Source organism: Mycteria americana, chromosome 7 (assembly GCF_035582795.1).
Source record: "Mycteria americana isolate JAX WOST 10 ecotype Jacksonville Zoo and Gardens chromosome 7, USCA_MyAme_1.0, whole genome shotgun sequence".
Taxonomy (NCBI): domain Eukaryota; kingdom Metazoa; phylum Chordata; class Aves; order Ciconiiformes; family Ciconiidae; genus Mycteria; species Mycteria americana.
Genome location: NC_134371.1, coordinates 43,945,875 through 43,963,962, shown reverse-complemented (window position 1 = coordinate 43,963,962; position 18,088 = coordinate 43,945,875). Strand labels below are relative to the sequence as shown.

The 18,088-nt window shown below is 36.0% G+C and overlaps 1 protein-coding gene across 1 annotated transcript in view; it reads left to right on the top strand.

Annotated features, from left to right (window-relative positions):
• KCNT2 (potassium sodium-activated channel subfamily T member 2) overlaps window positions 1-18,088 on the top strand; it is a 168,210-nt gene that overhangs the window by 55,462 nt on the left and 94,660 nt on the right. Inside the window, exon 9 of the mRNA XM_075508151.1 lies at window positions 259-353. Within this exon, the coding sequence (XP_075364266.1) occupies window positions 259-353 (95 nt within the window). The remainder of the gene's footprint in view (window positions 1-258; window positions 354-18,088) is intronic.

Genomic DNA, 18,088 nt, shown 5'->3' with positions numbered 1-18,088 from the left:
TTCCCATCCTTTGATATAATACACAGATATCCGAACTGTGCCAGGGTGAACAAAGAACTAGTTAAATAATCAGAGAATCACAGCTGGCTCTTCTATGTGATCAGCAAATTGTATGATCAGCTCTTCTATGTGATCAGCAAATTCTAAATGCATTTGAATGACTGCATTTTATCAGGGCACTATATAATTCCTCTATAGAATCAGCTTGTGCCTTATTAATTCAAAACCAAAAATAACACCTATTTTCCATTAATATAGAATGATCTTCACAGAGCCATCCAACGCACACAGTCTGCAATGTTTAACCAAGTCCTCATTCTAATTTCTACCTTATTATGTCTTATCTTCACTTGGTAAGTGGCCAAAACCCCTTTGTTTTTATTATATATATTGGCTTTTCTTCCTTTACTACATGGTGATAAAACAGGCATTGTGGAAATCATGCTTTGAAATAAAAAGAGTAATATACTTGCAGTGAAAGTGTTAACTAGCACCTGGTACTACTGGGGTCCTGTTATACTGGGTGTGGAAACAGAATGTGCGTGCACGGGAAAGGGAATCATTCTCACTCTAAGGAAATACAGGTGATGCAAAAACACAGGAGAAAGGAGTGGGGAAAAATTTACATAGGTACCAAGAGTGCAAACTCAGCAGAAAAGTCACTCAAAATTGAAGACTACCAATAGAAGTACCCATACTAAGGTCACCTTCCTGTGACTGGTGGGACAGAGAAAAATATGCAAGATCTTAGCCTTATCACTCTGATGACCAAGTCAGGTTCCCATAAGGAGTATAGGGGACAGCTGTTAGTAATCTAGATTACAGAAAGTGTAGATTTTATTAATCTAGATTACAGAAAGTAGTGGATGGTAGGTTCAAACACCCAAAATGTGTTACTCTGAAGAACTTTCTGCTGCAAGAGCTTGAAAACTTAAATTTATAGGAGTTTGGGAAGCATGGAGAAGAATCTGTTGAGGGCATTAAATATAAACATACTGGGTTAATGAAATTAATGAGCTGCAGATTATTGGAGGCTAGGAAAAGATCCACAGGAAACACCACTTGATTGCCCCATTTTTGCACTATGCCTTAGGGATCTGCTGTTGACCAGGGCTGGAGACAAATAAAGTAGACTACATGAGTCTTTGGTCTCATCCAGTATGGTCATGCTTATGTTTGTATAAATGGGTAGTGGTTAAAATGTAGCTTGGTAGTTTACTTAACCTACAGAATTTTCTCAGCAGTGGTGCCTGAGAAGTGAGTATTACATACGGGAAAAAAAATAGTAGAAGAAGAATGTGTGTGTTACAAGACAGTGTACAAGGGGGCAGTGAACAGAGAAGATGATTCTGTGTGGAAAGGCTAAATCACCTGTATTTATTTTGCCAGACAGGGTGCCTTTGGGTCAGCACACTGATAAAGTTTGGTCTGTCATTTTGGAGACACTGATTTGATTTTCTCTTACTTTATTTCTTTAGTTTGTTTTTCTGATAGCCACTCTTAATGTGCTGCCTAACCGTTTCGGTAATAACAGTGTAAAATAACACATGGCCTTTTCCAGTCTTGTCCCTCTCTGTCCTTTATTCAAGAAGACGAGTTTGTTCTAGCCAGTGGCTAAACAAATGGTCCAATTTTACCCTTTGTCTTATGGCTACACAACTGCATAATGACAAATGCTGCCAGTTCTAAACAGTAATGAATTTTTGTAAGATTTAAAATTCCTGTTGAATATTATGGCCCTTTAAGAGGAAATTTTACATGAATAAGGACTACAATACTTGAACCAGAATGCATGAAATTCTATCACTGTAGCACTTGGACATTTTTAATTGGCTTTAATTTTGCTTTTTAATTTTTTACAATAATACAAAGCACTGTCGAGTAAATATGCCTTCACCTTTTTTACTAACCTACCTCAATATTTTACTGAACTGCTGAACAAAATACGTATCCAGTTCTCACTGAAGTAAGCTAGTAACACGAAGTTTCCTAAGAGCTCACTGTGATAATCCCTGGTTGAATAAGGTGTAGAAGCTGCAGCTAAACAGAACATCATGCTCGCCACCAGGCATTTTGATAACTGACAGTAAAACATGCAGAAAATGGCAAGCTCACTTACAGTAATTATGTCTGGCCTCAACAGCCGCAGATACCAGCTCATTATAAATCATTATATACTGACCTAGTATTGACCCTGCTAGACTGCAAAATAAGCTAAATAGGATGAACACACCCAGTAATGCAATAACTAAGGAAATGAAGCACTTTTGGAATGACTAAGAATAGTTGTTCAAGCATCTGCAGCTTGCCCAAGACTGGAGTTCTGTTTAGGCAATTGTTACTATTGCTTACATGAACACACATAATGGCATTTTTACACTTTTTTTACCCATCTGTGTATGATTTTATATTACAGAGTATAGTTTTTAAATATCTAAAAAATTCTGTATAAACAGTCAAAATCCTTTAGCTTAATGTCTTTGAGTATGTTACATCTGTGGTAAATTTGAGACAGCGTTTCATTTTAAGAGACATCATTTAGAGCTTACATGAGTTCTTCATGCTGAAAGAGGAGCAAAGTGCATTTCTGGAATCTGTCCACTTAAGGATGGCTTTCATCTGGCTGATCTTTCACGTTTTCTGCAACAGCAAGCAGTAACCAAGTGTATTCCCCCCAAACACGTATGGGAGCCAGCACTAGACTTATCCATACGTATAATGGAGCACAACACAAAAAAAATTTTGAGCTAGCACCGATCTGTTTTCATAACCATGTTTTGGTTACATTTAGAAATACTGCCTTGGTCCATGAAGTACCATAGCCTCAGTAATACAAAATTAATAAACCTAGATTAGTAGCTTGAATGCAGTGCTTACACTTTCAGAGTACTTTCCCCTTAGAGTATATTCAGTACCATGGGGACATGCTCATGGTGTGCTTTTGGCACCACTGATAACTGCCCTCACTGTACCTCCCTGCCGACCTTTAAGGTTAATGAGATAATGACTTTCAGGCACTGTATGGATTAAATTGTAACACCACAGCCCTTCTTAGTTCCTGGTTGACAGGCCTGCTTTTACCGTCTGCTTCCGTAGAAACATTGGCTTCTCAGCAATTCTGAAGTCAATATGACTGTACAACACAGGGTTGTGTTCAAAACCATGCTTTTTTATCAGACACATAGACAGAGGTGGCACATAGCTTCATATGGGGATTACACCATTTTATAACAAGTCCAAGACAGTATGAAGCCCAGAAAGGCTCCTCTTTCTACTGCCATTTTTTACCAGTGCAGTTAGACTGGTGCACTGAGAAAGAGCAGCAAAAATGCTTTCTTACTGCTTCAAGTGAGACTGAAACTTTTCGTAAGTCTTTTGATGGTCATTTCTGTGAGAAAGTTTAAAACAAATAAGTGCTGAAACATAACTACTTTCCAGCAATTAGTTCGCATCTAAAAGATATGCTCCTTTATCAATTTTTCAGAATTTTGGGTGTATTTTTAACGTATTTAAAAGTAGATTTTTGCTGAGGTATGAAAAGAGATGCTTTCTTTACTTCCTTGTGTGATAACAGAAACCTGTAGTTCTGTGCAGAGTACAAAATAGCTGGATATGTACAAACGTATTGGAGCTGCCGTCTCCACCGATAATTCTGAAAGTACAGTTTTGCTGCAGAATATATATTATAGGATCTTTTCTGAAAGCTCGTGTGTTTACAGAGTAAGAGGATATTGATATCAGAAGATACTTCTGTCTGATCTTTGTATGGGTGCAAGTTCAGTAAGCAGGAACGTGCCTCTGCCATCTATCTGTCTAGCCAGAACTGAAATTATGCTCTCTCAAATGTGGAGGAACTGTTCAGTCCCAGTCACTTAGAAGTGCCACAGCACACCCAGGACCCTGGCGAAGAACATGGCTGGACCTCCTGGTCTCCCAATAGTTTACAATGGAGGGAGAAAATTTGTTATGTCAAACCCAGTACATTTTTACTTGTTCTTCTACTGTGTAGTAACACGTGTTTACACTGTGTAGTAAACTGTGTAGACAACAGCATTGCATTTGTTACCATTTGACTGGTCGTCTTTCTCCACAGATATTTGCTTTAAAGATCAGTTTGAGGGATCTATGTTATGTACAATAGCTGCAAGAAAGCAGCATATTTATAGAAAACATTTAAAAAAAATTATAAATGCATAGAAGGAGCTCTTCCTCATCAACTTTGCTCCTGTCTGCATACAATAAGTATTTTCCAAATAACTTCTACCGTAGCTAGCAAAGAACCCACAGAAAATGAATTAAATTCTGCCTCACGCATCATCAGCAAACCCATCAGTTACATCTCCACAACAGAATCTTATAAGTGGTGGTCACACATGTAGATGCCTTCGATTTTTATCTTATAACTCAGGTGTAAGCTTTCAGATGAAAAGTTAAAAAAATAAATAATGTTTACAGCTAATTGGCTAATCTCAACATTTTTAGATATCATTATTCAAGCTGTCCTTTGCACTCAGAATATAGTGGGAAAAGGCTTCTTCTGTATTTTTGTATACAGTTGGCAATTTTCAACATTATCACAGAACAAACAGTAATCACATAACAAAATTTTTGCTCTATTCCACTCTGATTTTTGATGATAATTGTTTATGGATCTGGGGGTAGGAATCATTTGCAGATCAATAAATTTGTAAGACCAACTCCATGTGTCTGTAGTTTACAGATTACATACAAGGATATTTTTTCTCTTTTCTTCTAGTTTCAAAGACAGATTAGGCTATCCAATAATTTTTCTTTCTTTAAATACCTCAGTGGCCTCCTAACCAGAGAAATTATACATATACTAAAAGATGTGCACTCCTATATGACACTGTTCAGCAGTTACTATTGACAGAGTTCTAATGAAAGTTACAGACCTAGTCAAAGTATATATTGTGTCATTTAGCTAATGGATGTTTGCACTTATTTGTCAAATGGAATACTAATTATTTCTGTAAACTGTACAAGACAACAAATAACAGTGACTATTTCAGGCGTCTTTCTGTGGCACAGTGAATCATCTATTAAGACTTATATGGCTTTTTAAATCAGTGTTAGTCATATATCACCAGTGTAGAATTATTAGCTTGTGAAAAAGGTGGCTACAAACTGAGATGGGCATTTATTTTTTTCATACTGAAGACTAAGAAGCCTGCACAAACTTTGCTTATGTCTTCATTGAAAGCTCACTGAGATCAGTCTTTTTTACCCTTCAGTGCTTTCAACATTAGAAAATTAGGATGTTTCCACACACTGATTTACAGAATGAACATAGCATGCCAATACTGTAGCCTCAATGCCAATTACACAGTCAAAATTCTCATCTAGAGGAAACAGTATAAATAAGTTGCTTGTAAGGATGAAAACAAATCCAGACAATGATCTAGTCCAAACAAGACAAATCAAGACCTTCAGATTTGGAACACTATGTTACAGAAAAAAAAAACCAAACCAAACAAAAAAGGATTAATCCCACATAATGTTAGAGAAAATAAAGCATCTCGATGCTCCAGTTCCCTTTATTATCAATAAGTAGAGACAGACAACTCAAGAGGGCAATGCAGATCTGAAGGGAACTGAATCACCACATGGAGGTCTGTGCTTCTCTGCCCTTCTGTCTTGATTATATCAGGAGCCTACAATGGCAGTTCTCCAAGAAAGATGCCTAGCATTAAGTAGGATGAACTTGAAGAGTGTTGGTGGATTATATAATGTAGAATAAAATGTGGTTTTTTGGGTCTACAGTTCTTTCCGTGTTGTTATGTTCTGTTGTACAGCACTCTCAGTGCTCAGGCCCAATCTCAGTTTATGATTTAGAGAGATTTTCTGCATTCAAAAATAGCACAAAATTAAACTGTAATTCTGTCATTTAGTTTGATCAAATCCAATGATTCTAAAGTGGTAAAGCACATGAAGTCTCAGGATCTAACAGACTAAACAGGAGTTGCAGAATTTAAATCCCAGAATATTATAGAACATTAATTGAAAGTTCTAAGTAACTGTAAATAATACAAAATAAATTATTCAACTATTAAAAGAATGCCACAAAGTATTAAAATAATAGCAGTTGTACTTTTCTTTCTCTGAAATAAAGCAGATCTGTCAGGAACTTGCTAGTTTGAAACAAAGGAACTCTATTTTCTGTTTTGAAATATTCTTATGCAGTGCTCTCCAAACATAAACAAATAGATCTCAAAGCAGGCCAGGCAGCACATGTAGTACCTTTCAAATCCATTGTACAAATTTCTACCCTACCCTTGACCTGCTTCTCAGTTGCTGAAATCAGGGCAGCGTGTATGGGTAGTTTTCCTGTGAATATATACAATTAGAATTGAGGTCTACTTCAGATACTACCTTAACACTTCCTTAAGTGATGGAACAATAAAAAGGTGCAGCCTCTGGAAGGTCAATAACAAAACATTTCTTAAAATATCCATTTGTTATTTGTGAACAAATAATCTATAAATTCGATTAAAGTTTATCTGAACTATTGCCTTCTTGGAAAAACTGTGTGCGTGTACATAAGGACAACATTTTCATCAGCTTTGGTAAGAGAAAAACATATTGCATACAGAGTTTATCTTTTAGTAGGTATAGAAATTTCTAAGGTGGCTTTGCTAAAATCTGCTGTATAAGAAGCATGTGAAAACAGTGTTGCCACAAATGGTTGTCAATCTAGATTATTTAAATGAAACACAAATTCAGATAAAACTCCTACTGTTTCTAATGGAATACAGATTTATGGGATGGGCCACACCTTTTTCACATTTGCTAGCACTGGGGATCATTTGCAAGCCTTTGAGAAGGCTTGATAAGAAAATGTAATGAAAAATTACAATGACAAAATGTAATAAAACCCCAGCTTGTTACTTGGATTAATGCCTTTGCTTATTTTTATGCAACTATTGTATTGTGAGAACACAGAAATATTACCATATATAAATTTATTCTGTTTTCTTTTGTTTTCCTTTGGTTGATAGCGTGGTATTACAGAATCACAGAATCACAGAATCATATAGGTTGGAAAAGACCTTTAAGATCATCGAGTCCAACCATAAACCTAACACTGCCAAAACCACCACTACACCATGTCCCTAAGCACCTCATCCAAACGTCCTTTAAATACCTCCAGGGATGGCGACTCAACCACTTCCCTGGGCAGCCTGTTCCAATGCTTGATAACCCTCTCGGTGAAGAAAAATTTCCTAATATCCAGTCTAAACCTCCCCTGGCGCAACTTGAGGCCATTTCCTCTTGTCCTATCACTTGTTACCTGGGAGAAGAGACCGACCCCCACCTCTCTACAACCTCCTTTCAGGTAGTTGTAGAGAGCAATGAGGTCTCCCCTCAGCCTCCTTTTCTCCAGGCTAAACAGTCCCAGCTCCCTCAGCCGCTCCTCATCAGACTTCTGCTCCAGACCCTTCACCAGCTTCATTGCCCTTCTCTGGACACGCTCCAGCACCTCAATGTCTCTCTTGTAGTGGGGGGCCCAAAACTGAACACAGTATTCGAGGTGCGGCCTCACCAGTGCCAAGTACAGGGGCGGCAAATGTATTTGTCATAATACATTTAAAAAAATATTTTTACATGTTTAAGTTCAAGAATTCAGATCTTAAAAAAGCATATGGGTGATTAGTGCTGTTAAAGAGCGCTGCTTAAAGAGTATAGGATAAAGACTTTTGCTACTGAAAAATTGGTTAGCTGTTTGTGAAAGGCAGAACAGAAATCATGTTTATTACAGGGAGAGCAGAAGTATGGAAGCCCAGTCAGAAGTCTTTTTGGCTACCCATCAAACATGGTTTCTATGGAAACCTAGATAATTATACAGTGATTTTCATGCTATTTTAGTTATTAATCTGGTAGTGACATAATATTTCCTTTTTAAATCTTTTTAGATGCTTCTACATAGTTAGTTCTAAAATAATTAGGTCAGCGTCTTTTCCATTCTACATGCAGGGAATTCTTTGTGCAACTGATGTAATGGAACATTTAAAACTAGACACAGACACCAGTGAAATTAATAATAATTGACTAGCTTATTTACTGTGTTCTGTGGAACAGAGTCATAAAGTTTAGAGAGTTCAATCTAAATTATCTTCTGAGTGTGAGAGATACATTTGTAGTCATCTTGTCTTCTGAAAATAAAAAATAATCAGAAAGATTAAATGGTAGCTCGGAAAGCTGCCTTTCACAAAGCCTCTGTAAAATGGAGTGTCAGCAACAGATTATTTATAAGCAAATCTTCCTATTTTTTTCTAATATGGAGACAAATATTAAATTAAGGAAGTAAACAATATCATTGAGAGATTTCTGTTGTTTTATTGCACCCTGGAAGATGAGTCAGAGCTTCAGGTACTTGTGATCTTTTCAAGCTACAGTCAAAGCTTTGCTGATTTTCTAGCACAGGTTGCAGGTCATTTATAAACCTGAAAATCAGTAGTTCCCAACAGAATTTAGAGAAAGGTGGGCAAAGTTAAATTTGAATACATTTGGAAGACAAAATAAACTTATCCACATTTTTTGTTCTCTATTGTTGTACCATAAAACATTTTAATATTTCATATGGTACGTAACTCTACGTTATACGTCAGGTAAATCACCCTTTGACAATTAATGCAACTGCAATTTCATAATCTAGTAGTGTGTTGTTTAAATCAATTTTTTGAATTGACCCTAGGAAGAATTTTCAGCATAGCTGGCAAGGCTTTTACTCCTGGTGGGAGTTAGGCATTAAATTATTTTCCGTTGTGAAAGTTCCAGCCTCTATCCTGTGAATCATTTGTGATAATTCTCTTCTAATATTTTTTTTCTGCTACGTATAGGTACTAAAAATTCAGTAATCATAATATGCATATTTGCGTGAAGTGTAGAAATAGATTCAAAAACAAACTCCTGCCCAAGAAGGAGATAAAATGTCTCTCAGGTTCTTTCCCAATATTTTCCCCAATAAGTTTCACGTGATGTAAAAATGTCTCTCAGATACCAAATGCTGCTAATATTTGCAATAATCTCGACAACTTTTCATTAAAGATGCATTGAGAGTATTTGGGAGGGATACACAATATTTTGCAAAACATTATGCACTCTGAATGTGACATTGGGAGAACAATTTTTTGGCTTTCTTGTCATGACATTTTGTAATACAGTAATAATATTACCAGATACCATGACAAGCAAAGGTTGTTCTGGCAGCAAAGACCAATTACCATTATGAAAGGAGGAAAAAAAGTAAATGATTTTGAGTCGTATAACATTTGGACTGTTGGAAATACAGTTCTAAAAGACTGCATGCCCATAGCATCCTTTCTTTAGCGATGGAGGTAAACTCAACAGGCGTGCAAAGGCATGCAAATTATTAGGATGTGGGTTTTCTAGTAAGCTTTCCATTGGTTTATAAACACACGTGCACACATACACCCGCTGCTGACTCACAGGCTTGTAAGTAGATATCTTGTGTGAAAATGTAAATGTTATACAGGCAAAATATACACATTACCTTCAGAACAGGGGTGGCAAGAATAACTTTGCTAAAATAAAATGCTAGAATAAAAGTCAGTCTGGAATACAACCAGAATCTGCAGGTTCTGAAACACTGTATCATCATATTGGTAAAAGAAATCTTGGGTTTTGCTTTGGTTTTGAAAGGACTCTAATAAAAGCAGGTAAAGTTCCCTTTAAATGGACAATTTGATATATAAAATAAGTGTTAAAAACCTCTGTCTTCCATCTCTCTCATTACAGGAAGGCATTACATTTCACATGCTTCATTTTATCTTTGCAGTAAAAAGAAAAACCTGATATTCACATGCTGCCTTTGAGAACGTTATATCATTTTAGACAGTAGCAAATAGAATGCCATGTGTAACAACAGATGACTAATTATGTTGAGGATGTTACTTCACCATTTAAAATTCAATGTCTGGCAGCAAACCATCATCACTCACAATTCCTGGCTCAAAAATGAAGTTGTCATTAGCATGCAGACTTAAAAAAATATATATATCTTTCATTGACTGATTCATTAGGCTGACAAACTATTTTACTTTACTAAAATTTGGTGTTTATGGTGGTTTATGCTAACACATTTAACTGTATTATTAAATGCCATCAGTTATTCTGGTTCTCTGATGAGCAGTAATTCATTATGCTCCTTTGTGATCAGCATACCTCTGTAGTGATTTGTTCACTTAATATTGTTTGTTTCATATTCCACCTGTATTTTAAGGGGGTGAAGTTTAGCAAAGTTCATATTTCTCAAATCAGAAAGTGAAGAGTTAAAAAAGATGTTGCTGCAACTTTGGGCATACTGACCGAAGCTAGCACCAGCCACCAGGAATTATTCACTCACAGTCTGTGTATTAGGCATGACTATGGAATATTAAAAGGACATCTCAGAGGCTTTGGCAGAGCTAGGGATGTGATATAAGATGATCTAAAAAGAAGATGGATTTTAGTGCATTTACAGTTAATTTTAAAAGAAAAAATTCTCATTTTTCTCTTCTGTATACTTGGTATTCCATTAGAAATTACTGTAATGTTTAGACAGATGTTTTTCAAACAGGTGAAGGCTAGAGGGGTAGTCATCCAAACGTAGTATCACATTTGGGTGATAAATACATGTAAAAGTTAAATGTCCATGGATTCCTCTAACTCACCTGTGTGATAGTCTTTCCATTAGTAATAGGGGCCCCATCCCCCCTGCCAGAGCTGTCACATGCCAAAATAACTTACTGACCTTAAATAAAGGAAGTAAAGAAATAAAAGTATGATTCATTACAAAAATGTTACTTGTAAACTCAATCTCTGATAATTGCTTGTGGACTTAACAAAAGTCTTTACCAAAACATACAGATCTGTCAATTGTTTGACCTAGTCACAACAATTAAACATCAACTTGATGTCAGAGATTGTTAAAGATTAACCTCTAAATGGTATCTCAGCTCCAATAAATTTGTATTTCTAGCACTGTTAGCAGATACCGCTTTCCATTCTCCCTCTCCCCCACCAAAGTGAAAGTCTGTAAATAAAGATCCTTTAGGGTATAATCCAAATAAAGAGCACTCTGATTAATGAGTTCTGTACTTCCATTGGCAATTAAAATCTTCTCCTAAAAAAATTTAAAATAGTAAATTATATCAAGTTTTTTTATCAATCTCAGTAAAATATCTAACTATATACTTATAAAGGAACTCAAACACAAGCTTAAAGTTGAATATATGCTCCCATTCTTTGCAAAAACACAGCTATATTTTTTATGTTTGTGGAAGTTGTACATTTCTGCAATATATGTGAAAAATTATATACTGTATATTAGAGTGGAAGTGCCTGAGTCACAGCGATAAGGAAGAAAAAATAATTGGTATTCATTTAGTAAACACTTAAGTACAAACCGTGGGTTGACTTTGCAGACTGAAAACTTAACAACAGGCACAAAATCAAATTATCAGTTCCTTTGGGCACAGAATACCGTACGTAATTACATTCCACAGCAAAGCAGTATGTTTACTAATATATTACAAAAGGAGTAGGAGATCATATAAGGGATGAGACTATTTAAAGGTATCCAATACATTATGGTCTCCTATAATCGCATGCATTCTACTGCTTTGCTTAACTCTACAGTGTAAGAAGACAACTCTTTATGGCATTCCAATAAACTTTTGAGTTACCTTCTCATATTTTCAGGGCATCTATTATTACTGGCTTACATTTATGACGACCCTTAGTCAACTGCTGAGAATGAGCACTTGTACTTAATTTGCCTTTCAGTTTACAGTGTGTTGATATCAACAAATTAAATACAGTCCTATATTTTGCAAGTTTGTTATCATTAGTGATGAGCAGTGAAAACAAAGTAAATGGAAATATTTTATGCAAAGAAGTTCAAAATAAAATTACTGATGAGAGGGCACAGCTACATGTGGGCATGTATGTACTCCTACTAGAATTTGATAAATATGGCAAAAAGAATGATTGTAGGTCATGTTTCAACTGTACTCCTTCACTCGATCTCTTTTTGTTTACTTTGCTAATATTCTAAAACTAAAAAAGAAAAAAATGCAGAAAATAAAGGTTCAGCCAACTTTAAGACAAACGTGAAATACTTCATCTTGAATATTCAGAGTGGAAGTCTAATTCTAAGGGCTGTAGTGAGTATGTAGTAAGAATGAAATCTTGCTGAATATTCTCCATGAGCTAAGCAATCAAGGCGAAAATATGCCAGACAAAACATAGCAGAGACTAACTATATAGTGTGCTGTCAGTCCTGGTAGTCACAGTGATCTTTTCTTCTTCTTCCCCTGCCTTCATCTTTCCAGTATTATGATCATTAACCCCATATTATTTTGCTGGCTACTTGAATCAGCACCCCTCTTCATTCATATGTCTGCTGGTTTTTGGTCATCCCGATACAACCTGTGCTCTTCCTTTAAATGATGAGTATAATCAAGTATGCTATTTTGAGAATGTAGCTTGTTGGGATTTCATCATAAACCATTATAGACATATTTGTGAATGTTAAACAGTCACACCTCACACTTCAGAATAGTCAAGTGAGGTTTTGGATTTCATTGATTTTTAGAAAGAGTTATATGCATAGGTCTATTTGAATTCTAGCCAAAGAAATTATAAGACTTTTATCAGAGTTTTTCTTCAAGACAACACATGGTCAAAACAGGTGTCCCAAAGACCAAAACTCAGATGGAATTCATAAAAACTTCTGTGACTTTCAGGAAGCTCTTTAGCTATTGTAAAGTTCAGGCTTTTTCACTCAACCAAAACATTTCATTGAAAACACCATCAGGACTCCACCAGTGTTAACAATAGTGAGGAGCAGGAGGAGAATGATGATGAAATCATGGAGCTCGCTGATGAAACCAAACAAGACACAGAGAGTCAAAGGTATCCAAGTCCTCTGGCTCATAGCTAGAACTGCTAGGTTTCCAAGCAGAAACTCAAACCATAAAGGAGCCTACTTCTGTAATATATGATATAATATATTGCTTTTATCTCCTAGCAGTTACCTTCTATAATTTTCACCCACTAGGCAACCTCTATTTAATGTTTGCCCCCTTTCTGGTATTTTGGCAAACCTAAGCATTAAGCCTGGTGCTTAATTATATTATGTTCAAAGGCCAGTTGTTTCCCTGGTCATTGCCCAAACAAGTTCTCTCTAGCTAAGACAGTAGGTCAGCAAGGGGGCAATTTTGAAGTAAAAATACCTTTCCAGTAGGAACATGAACAAGAAAAATATATTTATGTGGCACACATTTTCACTTATACTCTTTAATAACAAATTATTGTGAAATAAAGGAGCCAAAGCATACCATATGAGTATTTAAAAAAAAAAAAAAAAAAAGGAAGGATATACTTTAAGTCACATTGTGGTTTCCATATACCCCTTTGGATCTTGTACTACTCTTTTCAGTGAACTTTCTACTCACCATGAGCCTACAGATAGTGTTCTAAATAGACAGAAACTGGACATCAGTGCAATTGTCTTGAGACTGCCCATACAGCCACCCATTTAACCAGTTTGATGGATGCTACCCTTGTAAAGCAGCAACACAGTGTATGCTTCCATTTTGCTCACTGCCCGTTTGACCAGTCTTTCTCTATCTAAAGAATATCATGAAATGTAGCAGCTAAATTGAGGACAAACTAACAGAAATGTACACACACAGGATTTTCTTCTGTCGCCCAGATCCAGCAAACCCCACTGGCAACCTGAAGAGGTATCTGTAATTACTAGTCAGATTTTTTCTCCACTGTTGCTTAGACTGCAGTCATCTTCCCATTTAATACTCAATCCATCCCTTGTCACTATCCTTCACAATCTTAAGAGTTCTCCACAAAAATAAGGAAGATGATGACAGTACCCCAAGACTGGAACAAGCTGGTAAGAAATGAGAGGAATCAAAGAAATTAAGAGAAAATGTTTCTGATGTTGGCAAGGAGGCTACAGCTTTGACAGTAACTAGTGGCCTTTATTCTTTTCTGTACAGGTGACCTCACTGGCAAGGGTACCAACACTGACAACACCTATACATATGAAAGAAGTTTAAATGATGCTATATTTGTGTACATAACAAAAATATTGAAGGGGAACACTCATAATGATAACAGAGAAAAGACCATCGATGAGTCAGTGATTTCACAGCGCAGCTTGAAATGCGGGAAGCGTACACCACTGTCCCGATGTGACCTGACTGCAGCCATTTACCTTAAACACTCTTTCTAAATTTACATTTTCCAGAAGGGAGAACAGTAGAAAGTTTCCTGTTATCTAAACTCCTCACCCATAAAGGTGTGCTTTATCCAACATCCAGAGATGTAGAAAACAGATATGTCCATCTAACTTGTGACTTGGAGAACAAAACTGTCTGCTTGCTTCATTTTATGAACATAAGGGGGTTACAGCATTTTGAAACAGCACAACTTTATAATTTAAATAATGTGCAGTGCTGTTATTTTCACTGATACTTTCAATTGTTATTAAAAATACTAGAGAATGTGCTTATGTTCATTGTTCAGCATTTTGAACAATTATTTAAAATACCATCTTTAGTTCATAAAAATACACACATCTACTTAAAAAGTAAATAGTAGTGCAATAATAAAATCCAAAACGGAGCAGATTACATCCTCATTTAAGTTATCATAAAGCTTTTGCATTCACTGATCTATAAATATTCATCTGCAGAATGAACTCTTTGTTGTAAGTGTAAACATTGTGCAATAGAAGGAGCACAACAGATCTTTATCTCTGTGTTCCTACATAATTGTAGCATTTCACAGTGGTCTTCATTTGGGCTTCTCAAAATGTTCCAGTAAGTCCATCATGTTCCATCTGTCTCCTCTCCGTATCTGCAAACCTCTCTCCTTTGTTCTCAGAAAGATTATATAAAGCACAGCAAGCAGCTGCCATGAGAAACAGATATTTCTCATCAGTTTCTAGCCTACGTATCTGGGTCTTCTATTTATTCACCCTTTAGTCTGCCAAATGCATATTCTATTGTTTTTCTCAAGAAGTACTTTTCTCCCTTTTGGGTGCCTAATAAAAGAATCCATACGCTCAGTAAACATATGAAAAGCTGTTTCTGGTAAATGATATTCCATGACTAGTTTTTCTTGCTTCAGTTATACATCACATACAAAAATATTGCTATCTGGAATAATCACTACCAGCTAGGCTTGCAGGACCTGGAATGAGAAGGGTAGAAGTTGTGAGAGGGCTTCAAGGGGGCCTCACAGCCTATGTTCTGGCTCAGGAAAAGTCACCTTTCTGATACCGGTCTTAGTTCTCCATGTCTTCTAATGATGAAGATTGTCATCATTATCATTATACTGTGCCGTCCTTTTAGATAATTGGTGATGAAAACAAATGTGAATGAAAATTTCTGGGAAAAAGATGAGCTTAATGCCAACAGTGAGGATTGGCTGCAATAGCATATTAAAAGATTGTGAGTGAGATATAAATAAGGCAAGCAGAAATCAGTTTCTTCCATAGTAAGTAAAATTCACTTCTGACAGAGCTTGGGTATAACTCTGCAACAGAATATATGTTTTATGGAAATTTAAGCTGGAAAGGAAAATTTCACTTGTGAGCTTTCCAAAGGGCTGCACCCCTCATGCCTACAGTTAAGGTGGATAAGACAAGTGATCTCTGCTGTGAATCACTTGCAAGTTTTAGACCACTCCAACCTGTATTTACTATTGGTCTGAGTTTCACAGCAGGATAAGCAGTGCAAGAAAGACCATTCTTCCTGAATATTACTCATCTGTAATTTTGTGAGAAATTAATTTTGTTTACGGTGTTATTAACAAGAAAATTTTGCAACTGGAGAAAGGTCATTTGTCTTGTCCTGAAGCAGTTGTTTTAATAGCAGCAATGAGAGCAGCAAAAAAGAGTTGCACTCAAAATGCAAACAAATGAGAGCCTGTCAAGGAGGTGTAAAAATGGATGCAAGTGTAAGGAAGATCCATTATGAATATCCTTGAGAATCAAATGAAAAGGCAAAATCTGATAAGGAGAGAATTCTGACCACTGGAACTGAAGGAAAACTAGGAGGAAATTGCAAAATCCTATTCCACAAAAAGCCTGTCCTAAAAGGAAGGAACTAGGAAAGGAGAAGTTGTCAGGTTTTGAGTCCAAGATAAATTGAAATTTAACTTCACAATAAAATTAAATCCATTTGTCATTAAAATATGCTATGACTTGAGTTAGGTCGAAAATGAACAAAATAATTTTATCAGTAGCTTATAGACTATATCATAATGCTGTAACAGTTGTAAGGTTGTAAATCATCTAGGACCGATCCTGGCTCGAGTATTTGTAAAATTGTATTGAATCAACTCTTTTCCTAAACATTTATTTAATTCCATGGCCTAGCTTATATGGGAATCAAAAATTTAGTAAACTAGATACGTTGCGGACAAACTAGCTGAATAAACTGAAGCTAAGGTGTTTTACCACTACAGATGCACGCAGGGAGCTGCATAAACCTAATAAGCTGCCATAAAGGAATATTGGTATCTGGGATTTCCCAGGCATTGAAAGATATTACCTGTTTCAGTGGGGTCTGGAAACACTCTTACCGTAGGCAGCTTTGGTACAGAATATGTGTAAACATTAGAGAGGATACTTCAAGGTCAGGACTGCAGGCTTGTTTACAACAAATAATTGTTTGTAATGAGACTGAAGTGTACCTAGGCTAGGATGGACACAGAGCTGTTTCACCCTCCATCAGAGAAAGTCTTGCTCTTGCGACCACAACTAAGGTATGCATACTGAATTATTATTACAAGATCTTTTAATGCAGGCAGAGTATTTCGGGGGAGAGTCTTTCCATATTGTTTTTGTTCATTCTTTCATTAAAAATCTGTTACTGCTCTCAGTAGAAGCAGGACACTGAATTGGAGGAGCCTTTTGCCTAGTCCAATATGGATGTTGTCCATTTTTTCTGTGTCAGTCCTTTTAGAAACTTTACCTCTATCCATCCAACTTGAGAATCTTTTTGCCTCTTCTTACCATCTCTCTCTGTCACTGTCATAAAGAGGAAAGAAACAAGATGTGGGTTTGAATTCACAGTTGTAGAGGATGAATATGAAGCTGGATCTTCCATATCTCCAGTAGCAATCTAACCAGAAATGATTACTTCCTTCAAAAAGGAGCAAATAATAAAGATAAAAAGTGGTGCTTCCATAGTAGATACAACCTGATCTCAGGGTTTTGAAAGACTGAGTTTCCATTTCTTTATTACTATTGGCTTCTCTTAGCCAACCTTCTATGATTCAAGTTGTTTTTTTTTTTTGTTTTTTTGTTTTTTTTTTTTTTTTTAACAAATCTGATGATTAAAATCCAAGTTTAGCATGTTTAAATTCTCTCAAGTACATAATTAAACAACTTCTATAGCAGTAGTGGTACAATACCAGGCTTTGGAAATTGAATATAATTTTCCATGAGTTACCTGAAAACAAACTTAGGTTCAGGCAGATATCCAAACACAGTCCTAGAACTAGTTTGCATTTTTTAGGTTTTCTTCATATTTATAAGGATTTGTATTACTTTTTATTATTTATGCTAAGAGGATAACTGTGGACTGTGTTTTGTCACTAGGAAATGAAATATATGTATACCTGGTCATAATCAACACCTCTGTCTCCAATTCCTATCCTGATTCTACACGCTGGGTTAGTAGCTTCTTACACACATTTAACAAATGTTCAGATAATGAATCTTTCAATTGTTAATTCAATTTGATCGAAGGAGTGTGAGTGTTTTGCATAACAACCGTTACACCCTTAAGAGTACTTCAAAACTACTGCAAGAAACATTAAGCATGATGTTCCAAAGCATAATGTATCGGGTGTATTACATTAGAAGTTTGCATTTGAATTTTCCAGCACAACACATATAATTTCTGAATATTACAAATAGATTACTTAATTATTCTTCCTGAGAAAGGATAGGTATGTAATATTACCTAATTCTGTAATGCCCTGCAGGTGAAGGGTATCTGGTGGTTGAAGTACTGACCGCACGATTCTATTT